Genomic DNA, 12,040 nt, shown 5'->3' with positions numbered 1-12,040 from the left:
TCTTGACAATGCTCACAGGACCACGTGGTACCACGATCATACTTGGGCCTTCCTTGTGCAAAGCATGTATTCAGCTTTGTCAGCTGCCTCTCTAGTCCAGGTTTCGTCCATCTGAAGAGTCATATACTAATTACAAAACAAGAGCCAGCAGGTAGGGTGTTTGCTCCCTACAACCCCACATGTCCTCAGAATCCTGCCAGGAGCGATTGCTGAGTAGAGTCGAAGTAGAGCTCAGAAGAAGCCCTAAGAAATGTTGGATACAGCTCACCCTCCACCCAAAATATCTTTTTTTTTGTTTTTGTTTTTTGTTTTTTGGGTCACACCCAGCAGCGCTCAGGGGTTACTCCTGGCTCTAGACTCAGAAATCGCTCCTGGCAGGCTCAGGGGACCATATGGGATGCTGGGATTCAAACCACTGTCCTTCTGCATGCAAGGCAACACCTTACCTCCATGCTATCTTCTCCGGTACCCCAAAATATCTTAAAGTCATCAACAAGACCTTAGAAAATATCAAGGAAATTACAGTAATAAGTTTTGTAAATTAAGAAACAAATAGTAATTGATATCTCTATCTTGTAATAAATAAGGGATAGTTATTTATGTGTACATGCTGAAAATGGTAGCCAGGCTTCACTTATGCAAGACATGTATTGCCCCACTGCAGTGGCCACATCTTTGGCTGGGTTCATCTTTAAAATCAATCAACCTATCTATCTCTCTATCTATCATCTATCTATCTATCTATCTATCTATCTATCTATCTATCTATCTATCTATCTATCTATCTATCTATCTATCTATCATCTATTTATATAAATTTAGTGTGGATGAGATTTGCTCCAAATATCTAGCTACTCCTGGTTCTACACTCAATTATTCCTGGTGGTGTTTGGGGAAAAATCTGGGATTCTGAGGGAATGAACCTGTGCCAGCTGCGTGCAAGGCAAGCACCTTACCTACTTTCCTATTGCTCCAGCACCTTTGTATTTTTTTTTTTTTTTTTTTTGGTTTTTGGGCCACACCCGGCGGTGCTCAGGGGTTACTCCTGGCTGTCTGCTCAGAAATAGCTCCTGGCAGGCACGGGGGACCATATGGGACACCGGGATTCGAACCAACCACCTTTGGTCCTGGATTGGCTGCTTTGCAAGGCAAACGCCGCTGTGCTATCTCTCCGGGCCCACCTTTGTATTTTTTAATTAAAAAATGCCAGTCCAGGGGCCAGCGAGGTGGCGGCTAGTGTTAAGGGTGTCTGCCTTGCAAGCGCTACCAAGGAAGGACCATGGTTCGATCCCCCGGCGTCCCATATGGTTCCCCCCAAGTCAGGGGCAATTTCTGAGTGCTTAGCCAGGAGTAACCCCTGAGCATCAAACAGGTGTGGTCCGAAAAACCAAAAGAAAAAAAAAAAAAAAAAAAGCCAGTCTAACAATATTTCAATGCTAATTACCTATAGATTCCCTGGCCACACATTTTTCCTTCTTTCCAATGGCCCACATAATGGTCTTCTTTGTTCATTACTTTGTTTGGGATTCTGTACTCTCCATACCTGCCAAAGAGAATAAAAAACATCAAAATGTGCATTTCTGAATAGTTATTTATTAGATATTTATCACTAAAGCCATTTTAACAAGGAAGACAGAAAAATTATTTATCTATAGAAGGAAAGATAAATGAGATCTTGATTTAAGTGTTACCTCGTATCTGAAACTAACTGCATAAACTGTGAGCCCATACTGAATGTGGAGATAATAAAAATTGTTTCAAAATAAATTAATGATTGGTCATCATTTTCCTTGGTTTGTATTTCTAGTTATTTTTTTCGTTTTGTTTTGTTTTGGGGCCACACAGCAATGCTCAGGAATTACTCCTGGCTCTGTGCTCAAGGATCACTCTAGGCTGGCGGCTCAGAGAACCAAAGGTAGTGCCAGGATCAAACCCGTGTCAGCAGGAACTGTACTACATCCCTAGCCTTGTATTCTATTTTATATACCTGAAGTCATGCAAATATTTCTTGAGTGAAAAGGGGTCTGAATAGAAAGTTCAGAAAGGAGGCTGGGAGAGAGAAAGGGGATGAGTTAATGGTGGAGGGGATGGTACAGTGGCTCAATGACTATGAACAAGGATGTAAACAGTATTGTAAAGTGTAATACCTCAATAAAAAATTAATTCAAAATAAACAATAATTTTTTTTAGATTTACTAAACTCGAGGATCTGAAATAAAGTGGGGCTGAAAATCCATTCTTTATAAATTGGCTACATTTTTGGAAAAGCTCAGTGTACTTAGCAATAATTTTGTTATTTAATCCAGTAAACATTTAAATATTATAAAATGAGCCAGGAACAATATAAAAATGATTTAAAAATCAGTATGAATTATTTTTAATTTAGTAAACAAAATGAAAAAGAATTAATAAAGCTGGAGGTTAAACAACTAAGTAAATTTTAAAATAAAATTGAAAAAGACGACTGACTTAAAACTATTGGATAAGCATTAATGGTGTGAGCCATCAACCCCAGAGAGATTAGGTGCTTACAATCCAAGACCAATGAAAAACTTGAAATTCTTTATTCCCTAGGCCACTTCTTACCACTGATTAGCTACATCACTTTAAATAAATCCAGGTACCCAGCTCCTCATTTGTTTAATAAAAGGGCGTGGGGGAGTATAAATCAGATAAAATCTTTTCATTCCAAATTCTATTATAAGGTTAAAAGACATGATAAAAATTGATAAAATTATATACACAACTCACCACCCAATTTATATTATAAAGTGGTTTTTGGTTTTTTGGGGGCCACTCTAAGTGTGCTAAAGAGATACCATGGCTATTTCTCAGTGGTCTAGAGTGAAAAGCAGTTAATCCAACACTCAGGCTGCATCCAACAGATGTTCCAAGACAGCTGAATATGAGCTTAATATATTTATTATATAAGCTTAATATATTTATTATAGTAAACATAATATATAATGTAATCATATATAGTGTATAAATATTATAATATGCAATTTATATTGTATTATATAATATTTTATAATATATATTAAATTGCTTATTTAAATTAATAAAAATATTTCACTCCAATAGTTATCACGAAAATAAAATTAAAATATTATAAAATTATCCCAAAACAATATCATGAGTATCATTAGGATAACAGCAATTAGAAGATTACTCTTGATATATCACAGAAATAAGAGATGATTCAAAACCACTGAAAGGAAGATTTCTCTGTCTTTGTGTAAAAATAAGAGCACTCTCACAATGGTCTTACCATCAGACTACAGAGCTTCTCAGTCTTTATAAGTTATAAACAAATAGAAAACTCCCATCATGTATGTGGAAAGCTGAGTAATCTGAGGTTCTAACTCAGTGATGGCTAACCTTTTTGAGCCAGAGTGCCCAAACTGCCACACAATGCCCGGTCCTCCCAATGGCCAGTCCGGCCCTGTTGCCAGGTGAACTGCAAAGCAGACACCAGCACACTTGCCTCCTGCTGAGTTGCTTATCTTAACTGAGGACCTTCCCATGTGCCCGCTGCAAGGCCTTAACGTGCCACCTTTGGCATGCGTGCCATAGGTTCACCATCAAGGTTCTAATCACTGATGTAGTCATTCTTGGTAATTTAAGATTGCACCTGAAATTCTTAGTTCTCTTCATCTTAATATAGCATTATAAGCCCTAATATGCTGTATACATTGCTAAAAGAACCAAATACTAGTTTTCTTGGAAAGACTGAATACAAGATAACTTGATCTGTGGTTTAAGTTGAATGTGCCCAAATGTTTCACAGAAGTCTCACCCATCTTCCAGGCCATTCCGGAACATGCCAGAGTACATCTTCCCATCTGGCCACTTCAAAATCCCTCTGCGAAGTGAAAATGAAGAAGAAAAGGTCATCAATAATGCCTCAGGAATTACACTATCATCCCTGTCCCAGGCCTGAGTCTTAAATACTTCTACCTGCCGTGAGGCTTCCCTGAAAGCCAGCGTCCATCATAGGTTGCATCCTTCAGGCGAGGATCCTTGTAGAAAGTATATTTGGCACTGCGAGAAATGGGAGGTTCCTGCCTCTGAATACTGCTGCTACTTCCATATGGTGGGAAATCAGACGTCCCCCTCAAAGCCTGATCCACAGCTTGGCATATAGCCCGTAGCCACTTAGTCTAAGAGCAGAAAGACAAGGTCAGTAAGCATCAAGTCCTAACTCACTGAGCATTGTTTGGCTACTAGTTATGCTTGGCATGAGTCAATTCTCTGTTCTGATGCTTTTATGCTTCATGGATCAATGCTGATTGGCACTTGGAATTCACTGCTATTATGTTTAGAATTTAGTTACTTTTAGGACCAGGGAGAGAGCGTGAAGGGCTGGAGTGAAAGCTCTGTATGTGGGAAGCCTTTGCTCAATTCCCATATGCAAGGTCCCAGAGCACTAGTGGAAAGGACCCTGGAGCTGTGAGTTGGGAGTAGTCTGTGAGCACTTGAGTGTGCCCCCAAACCAATGAACAAATAAAAAACAAAAACAAAAATCAGGTCTTGGTTATATTGCCGGGGCATACCTAAGCTTTTTTTTTTTGGGGGGGGGGGTGGGACTCAGCCCACCAGATGTATCCTCAGATTTTTCTGGGGGGTAGAACTAATTTAACCCCCACGGGGTTCCTCAAAAGGCTCGCTGTGGGCACCTTTTTCCCCTGTGCAGATGGTTGAGGAATTTCCAAAGAGATGCTTGGCATTACATTTTTAGTCAGTATTTGGCTATTTTCCTTTGTTAATATCAGGCAAAATTATGGCCTCTATTAAATAATTTGGCTCAGAAATTCCAGCATCAAAGTTTATTTGAGAACCCCTTTTCTGGATAATAGCCAGGCCTAAAAGCAAAGACAATACTTTTTTCTCTCTTATTCAAATATGTCCTTGCAGCTGCATTTTTCTGGTATCAAGGGTGTAACCAGAATGCAGATCTTGACTATTGATCCTCCTTTAGAAATAGGGAAACTCATTTTTGGGGATTTGGCTCCTCCCTTTACTTAACCTCTAAAACAATAGAGTCCAGTCTAGTAAAGATCAAGTTCCTTGATATTTTCTACTCCCTCCTAATCTTAATTTTGCATTTAAAGTGAGCTTGCAAAGAGTTACCTTGAGTTGTAACCTTCTCCTTTGTAAATTAGAATTTTACAGTCACACCCATAGCTTAGGTATTGTTAGTGTTGTACTGTGCTTTGTGATTATAATTATTCTTTACCTCGGGCTAATTTTACTCCTATAAATTCCCCTGCTCAAAAAATTAAACTGTCGCATTCTGCCAGAAGATGTGTTGACCCCACATACTTTGTGTGGTTTCGTTATTTCATATTTCATATTCGGCCACTTGTGTTACCCATTTTTCCTCTCGTGAAGGATTGCTCCCCACTAGAGAGGCTGAGATGCAAGACGCCTGCAGCACTCTATGACTTCTCAGACATAATTATGGCTTATTAGTCAAACAAGAACACTATTTCTTCTTAACTAGTCAAAGATTGAAAGAAAATACCTCATGAACAAACCTTTTCCTGTGGGGTCGATGAAATGAGAGTGAACTGTTCCTCAGGTGTAGTAATTTTTAAGCCATTTCTGAAATATTCCCAAAGATGACCATTAGTAGGCATGGGCATTACAGTTTCAATTTCTTTCTTTCTTTCTTTTTTTTTTTTTTTTTTTGGTTTTTGGGCCACACCCAGCGGTGCTCAGGGTTTACTTCTGGCTGTCTGCTCAGAAATAGCTCCTGGCAGGCACGGGGGACCATATGGGACACCGGGATTCGAACCAACCACCTTTGGTCCTGGATTGGCTGCTTGCAAGGCAAACGCCGCTGTGCTATATCTCCGGGCCCCAGTTTCAATTTCTTTTTTTTTTTTTTTTGTTTTTGTTTTTGTTTTTGTTTTTTTTTGGTTTTTGGGCCACACCCGGCGGTGCTCAGGGGTTACTCCTGGCTGTCTGCTCAGAAATAGCTCCTGGCAGGCACGGGAGACCATATGGGACACCGGGATTCGAACCAACCACTTTTTGGTCCTGGATCGGCTGCTTGCAAGGCGAGCGCCGCTGTGCTATCTCTCCGGGCCCCACAGTTTCAATTTCTTAACTATAAAAGCAATGCATTTGTTTCGGGAGCAGTCATTTAAGTTTAAATGCAATCATGCTCTGGGCTTGGTTCCCTGCTGTGGGACAGGACAGTTCTGTGGCTCTGTGCTGAACAACAAAGACATACAATGGAGCAGTGCTATCACCTTTGGGATTTCACACCATGACCAAAGTGGTCAAGCACCAAGTCATCTCAGGCTGGTGCTGAGAGTGCAAGCCTCATTATGCAGGATGGGGTCCTGCTGAGCTCTTGTCTGAGTGGGAAGAAACATTCTGGGAATAAAGGGAGATATCTGATGTGGAGGATGAGGCACACTTACACATTCCCAGTTTCTTCAGAAAGAGGCTCTGCCCACAGTGTGGCTAAAGGGAAAACATGGTGTGTGGAGAACTGAAACAGAACATGAAGACACATCTCAGAAAGTTCATGTGAAGGACCAGAGAGACAGTACAGCAAGGGGGGGGGGGGTATTTGCCTTGCACATGGCTGACTTGCATTTGACCCCATATCCAACATAGTCCCTAGAATTCACCAGGAGTAATTCCTGTGTGCAAAATCAGGGTTAACCCAAGTAGGAAGTGGTCCCAAAACAAATAAAGAACATTCATGTGGGCTCTGGGATCGCTGCTACACAGGCCCCTTCAAATAGTCAACTCCATGGAGAGGTCACACAGTTAGCCCACAGCCAGCCCTGGTGGGCCTCATGGCAAGAATACCTACCTATGAAGGACTCCTTCAAGTATCTGATAGTATTTTCAAGTTAGAAATGCCACAAATGCAGACTTGATAACCTTATTCAACAATTGGAACAAATCACATTTTTCTTTCTTTTTTTTTTAAACACACATATAAATAGTATAGTTAAGTTTAGATACAACCCTCTAGGTTCTTTTAAAGTAAGGAACCTGACCTACCTGTGCATGGACAAGAGCATCATTAAAAAGGATGAACCAATTCACAGAAAACCTCCCAGCATGCTGCAGGGAAAGGGCGCGGTTACTGCTCTCACAAAGCAGGCGGCGCTCGGGCCTCCTCAAAGAATCCTAGAAGGTAGAATGATACAAGGCTTTAATGATCAAAATTAACTAGTGCAGGGAAAAATGAAAGAAATACAAATGATATAGGTAGGGAGGAAATGTGCTGGTCATAGCTTCATTTGATGTAATAAAGGGATCAAAGATGAAAAGAAAACAGGGTGAAACGAAAGAAAGTGAGGTAAAATATCAGAGAAGATTCCTAGAGAGAATTTGTGCTTAGCATATTCATTTTTTTTAAAGTTTTATTTATTTATTTATTTATTTATTTATTTATTTATTTATTTATTTATTTTGGGCCACACCCGGTAACGCTCAGGGGTTACTCCTGGCTTGGCTATGTGCTCAGAAGTTGCTCCTGGCTTGGGGGACCATATGGGACACCGGGGGATCGAACCGCAGTCCGTCCAAGGCTAGCGCAGGTAAGGCAGGCACCTTACCTTTAGCGCCACCGCCCGGCCCCAGCATATTCATTTCTGAGTCCTTTGAGGATCCTTGATTTTAACTCAGGACTATAATGGCATTATCATCACAAGCAAGGAGAGAGGAAGCCAAGACAGTGGCTATGGATATGCCTCTGTTTGCTGGGGCAACACAGTGGCATGGCTAATGTTTACCGTCATTTTCCCAGGAAAGGTCTTCCAGAAGCCCAGAGTATATTCTGCCTCTTTCCTTTTCCTGCCAAGATGGAGTGCAAGAGACTCATAACAGGAACTGGAATCCTGAAGTTTCTGGTATTCTGGAGATGTCTGGAGGCCAATAATTAAGGGGGAAAAGAGAATATAAGCCAATTGCCAAGGCCCTCAACTTCAGTGTGGTTTAGGTAATGCTGTATTGGAGGGAGGGGCTGAAGAGGGGGGGGCAACAACAGCCTACAAACAGATAAGGGTACTAAAAGGAAGTTAGGCAAATTTTGGTTTCAGAAAGTTCTATGTAAAAAATAGGAGCATCACTCAAAGGAAAAGAAACCAGTACTAATAGTTATTAATGCTAAAATAGCAGAGAACCCAGGAAAGGGTGGGAGTTCACAAATATTTTGACCTCAGGATCTCTCTATTTGATCAGGTGGGTTATTGCTATTGGTCACTATCTGAATTGTACCTTAGACTTACTAAATAACAATCTGCAGTGGTAGAAATGTGTTTGGAAAATGCTTCCATACTGACTCACGGGAATGATCACTGATATATGTAGTAAGTTTGCTTGTTGGTCACACCTGGCGATACTCTAATTCTGTGCTCAGTGATCATGCCAGGAAGCTCATGGGACCATAAATGGTTCAATAATTCACCAGGTAGCGAATGTGGGTAGGCTGGATGTAAGACAAACACCTTAACCACTGTCCTCTCTCTCCAGACCCTAATGTAATAAAAGTTAATGAAGGCCGTGTACTGATAAAGCACAAAGGATAGAGTAACCAAGTCTTTAGAGGTGTGAGAAGTACAAGGTAGGCAGAGTAATAGAAGATCTATTTTTATTTAAAAAATGTTTTGTATGTGGGAGCCTATAACTAGTGATACTTAGGGTTTACTTCTGGATCTGTACTCAGGAATTGTCCTTGGTGATGCTTAGGGGACCATTTAGAATGCTGGGGGTTCAATCCAAGTAGATCTAGTTCAAGATACTCTATCTGATGTACTGTCACTCTGGTTCCTAGCTTTTCATGTTAAATATGAATTTAGGGGTGGTTTTGTTGTTTAGTTTTTCTTGTTTTTTGGGGCCTCATCTGGCAGCGCTCATAGGTCACTCCTGGCTCTGAGCTCAGAAATTACTCCTGGAAAGTTTATGGGACCATATGGGATACCAGGGATCCAAGAATAAGGGTTGGCTACACATAAGTCAAACACCCTACCCACTGTGCGAATGCTCCGGACTTAAGAGGTAGAAGTGTTTTAAGAAAAATATAAGGGGCCAGGTTGGAGTGAGAATTCAATGGGCTGACAATATGCTATGCAAGAAAGAGGTCCAGATTTGATCCCTGGAGTACATGGTCACTGTAAGTTCCAGTAGAAGCAACTATGGAACTCAAAGCCAGGAATAGATCTGCCTCCCTGGCACTGCTGAATGTGCTCACCAAACCAAACATTTAAAATCAGTTGGGTTACAACAGAAACTAAAGACCCATAAAACCAAAGCATGCTCTAATGTAGGTTTACATTAGTTCTTTCGTCAATCTGGAAACTGAATTCTACTCAGGTAAGGAGATAGATTACAAACTATAAGGGAACTTAAGAGTCCTTATGGATTTCTCTTGAGCCCTCCAGAGTAGAAACAAAATCTAACTACATATTACTGTACAAATTCAAAAATGAATAATGCCTGAGGGCAGTTGAAATGCACACCTGCGTCTTAGAGTAATGCTAATTTTCTAGGACTCGCCTAACAGTTCAGAAAGTAAAGCAGTTTAGATTTGAGATGATTCATAACAATATGACTTCTCGGGGCCGGGCGGTGGCGCTAGAGGTAAGGTGCCTGCCTTGCCTGCGCTAGCCTTGGATGGACAGCGGTTCGATCCCCCGGTGTCCCATATGGTCCCCCAAGCCAGGAGCGACTTCTGAGCGCATAGCCAGGAGTAACCCCTGAGCATCACCGGGTGTAGCCCAAAAACCAAAAAACAAACAAACAAACAAAAAAACCAATATGACCTCTCATATGCTAAGATGACCCAAACACCTGTGTCACTCTAGGTCAGCTGGGAATTCTGCTGATATAACAGTGTGTTATGTTAAAGCTACTTTAAACTAGTTTGTACCTAAAATGCATTCTGTAAACTCTGAATGAGTGAATGAGAATTAGGTCTTAACCTGAGACACAATTTTGTAACATGAATACAATTACCAATTACTCTTTTTTTTTGTTTGTTTGGTTTTTTGAGTCACACCTGTTTGATGATCAGAGGTTACTCCTGGCTAAGTGCTCAGAAATTGCCCCTGGCTTGGGGGAACCATATGGGATGCGGGGGGGATCGAACCGTGGTCCTTCCTTGGCTAGTGCTTGCAAGGCAAGCACCTTACCTCTAGTGCCACCTCACCGGCCCTGTACCAATTACTCTTAAGGTCTAGACAGGCAATTAAATTCAAAGCAAAGAAAATAAGGTATCTACAATCAGATCTTCTTATCTCCCTGAAGAAATCTAATTGACATGCTAAATATATTAAATTAACAGAGTTCCATGTCTTGAATTAACATAACTCAAACTATCAACTATGATTCTCGGCTTCTCATGTGCCCAATGAAGATATATATGGATCGATACTTACCACTTCAAAACAAGTAGCAAGCTTTAACAAAAATTTTGCATAATTATGAAGACGTTTGATTGGCAAGAAAAACAAAGTATTTAGTATTTCCATCAATTGGATATTATCGTCGTTCACTTCTGATAAACCTTGCAATAGCACCTGGTTTTTATTTAGGAAATCACTGGAAATAGAGGAAAAATGAGTTTTAGTGTATCATTTTATTACTGGCAATATACATGATATTGAGTAGACAATTAATTTTAGAATGCACAATTTTGATGCTATGAAATTAGCAGATAATCTAATGAAATGAAATGAATTTAAAAGAATTTCCTTGCTTCCTTGATGAATAAGCATTCATTAAAGACTTGCATCTGATGTTCTAGAAATGAATCATGCATCCTACAGAGCATAATATAAGTCAGCTGACATCATTACCTATTAATTTCAACACCAAAGTCACTGCAATAAACAGCAAGATTAAGTCTACTAGTCAGTCGTGCCAAACTGAAATAGTGAAGAAAAAGACAACGTTCTTTCTTTCAACAGAAATGCCACAGGTTATTAAAAGATAAGTAGGGGCCGGGCGGTGGCGCTAAAGGTAAGGTGCCTGCCTTGCCTGCGCTAGCCTTGGACGGACCGAGGTTCGATCCCCCGGTGTCCCATATGGTCCCCCAAGCCAGGAGCAACTTCTGAGCACATAGCCAGGAGCAACTCCTGAGCGTTACTGGGTGTGGCCCAAAAACCAAAAAAAAAGAAAAAAAAGATAAGTGATCTCTTCTTCACTGATCAGGGCTGGAGATAAATGTAAAATAGGATGGAGCACAATCTGCATGCAGGAGGCCTATGCTGAATTCCTTCCACCTCACATGGTCCTCCACACTGCCAAGAGAGACCCCAAACAATAAGCTGGGTGAAGCTGCTGAACAGTACAAAGTCTGGCCCAAAATCAAAACAAAAAAGTTTATTAGAAGAAGAGTATTTAAAAGGCACAGGGGTGCCAGAAAGAAAGTGTCAGGATTATAGATTTTGTTTTGCACTCTACTGACCCTGGTTAGAATGCATGACACCACAACATATGGTCCCTGAGTACCACTAAGGATCATTCCTGAGCAGAGGAGGAATAGCCCCCAAGCTCTACCACGTATGGACCCCAAACAATAAAATTGTATAGAAACTATTACTATATAGAGCCAGTAAATCAAATTATTATAAAGATTTCAAATGCCAGTATATCAGAAAGAAATATTGTTGGTGGGAATATGGTGAACAAGGAACCCTCTCTCACTGTTGGTTGAAAGATCATTAGTTCAGTCTTAATAAAAAACAGTATGAAGACTCCTCAACAAGCTCCTATATGACCCAGTGATTCACTTTGTTTGCATCTATCCCAAGAACACAAAAAGCATTAACTGAAAAAGACATATGTCTAACTATGCTCACTATAGTACTATGGACAATACCAGGATATGGAATCAACCCAAATGTTCAACAACAGATAAATGCATCAAGAAGCTGTAGAGTATATGTGTGTGTGCGTGTGTGTGTGCATGTGTGTGCATAAGTATATACAGTATATAGTATCTATACACATTATGCAGTTTTAAGGAAAATTGTCAGCAACTTGGACAAAACAGAGGACATCATCT

General features: G+C 40.5%; 1 protein-coding gene across 1 annotated transcript in view; it reads right to left on the bottom strand.

Annotated features, from left to right (window-relative positions):
- Positions 1–12,040, bottom strand: part of ALS2 (alsin Rho guanine nucleotide exchange factor ALS2) — a 62,082-nt gene that overhangs the window by 21,445 nt on the left and 28,597 nt on the right. The window contains exons 12-19 of the mRNA XM_049773191.1: positions 10,410–10,572; positions 7,767–7,898; positions 7,030–7,158; positions 6,435–6,505; positions 5,541–5,607; positions 3,961–4,163; positions 3,800–3,865; positions 1,445–1,543 (exon numbers count right to left, since the gene is read on the bottom strand). Coding sequence (XP_049629148.1) covers positions 1,445–1,543; positions 3,800–3,865; positions 3,961–4,163; positions 5,541–5,607; positions 6,435–6,505; positions 7,030–7,158; positions 7,767–7,898; positions 10,410–10,572 — 930 coding nt within the window. The remainder of the gene's footprint in view (positions 1–1,444; positions 1,544–3,799; positions 3,866–3,960; positions 4,164–5,540; positions 5,608–6,434; positions 6,506–7,029; positions 7,159–7,766; positions 7,899–10,409; positions 10,573–12,040) is intronic.

Source organism: Suncus etruscus, chromosome 5, assembly GCF_024139225.1.
Source record: "Suncus etruscus isolate mSunEtr1 chromosome 5, mSunEtr1.pri.cur, whole genome shotgun sequence".
Taxonomy (NCBI): Eukaryota; Metazoa; Chordata; class Mammalia; order Eulipotyphla; family Soricidae; genus Suncus; species Suncus etruscus.
This window is presented reverse-complemented; position numbering and strand designations above follow the sequence as displayed.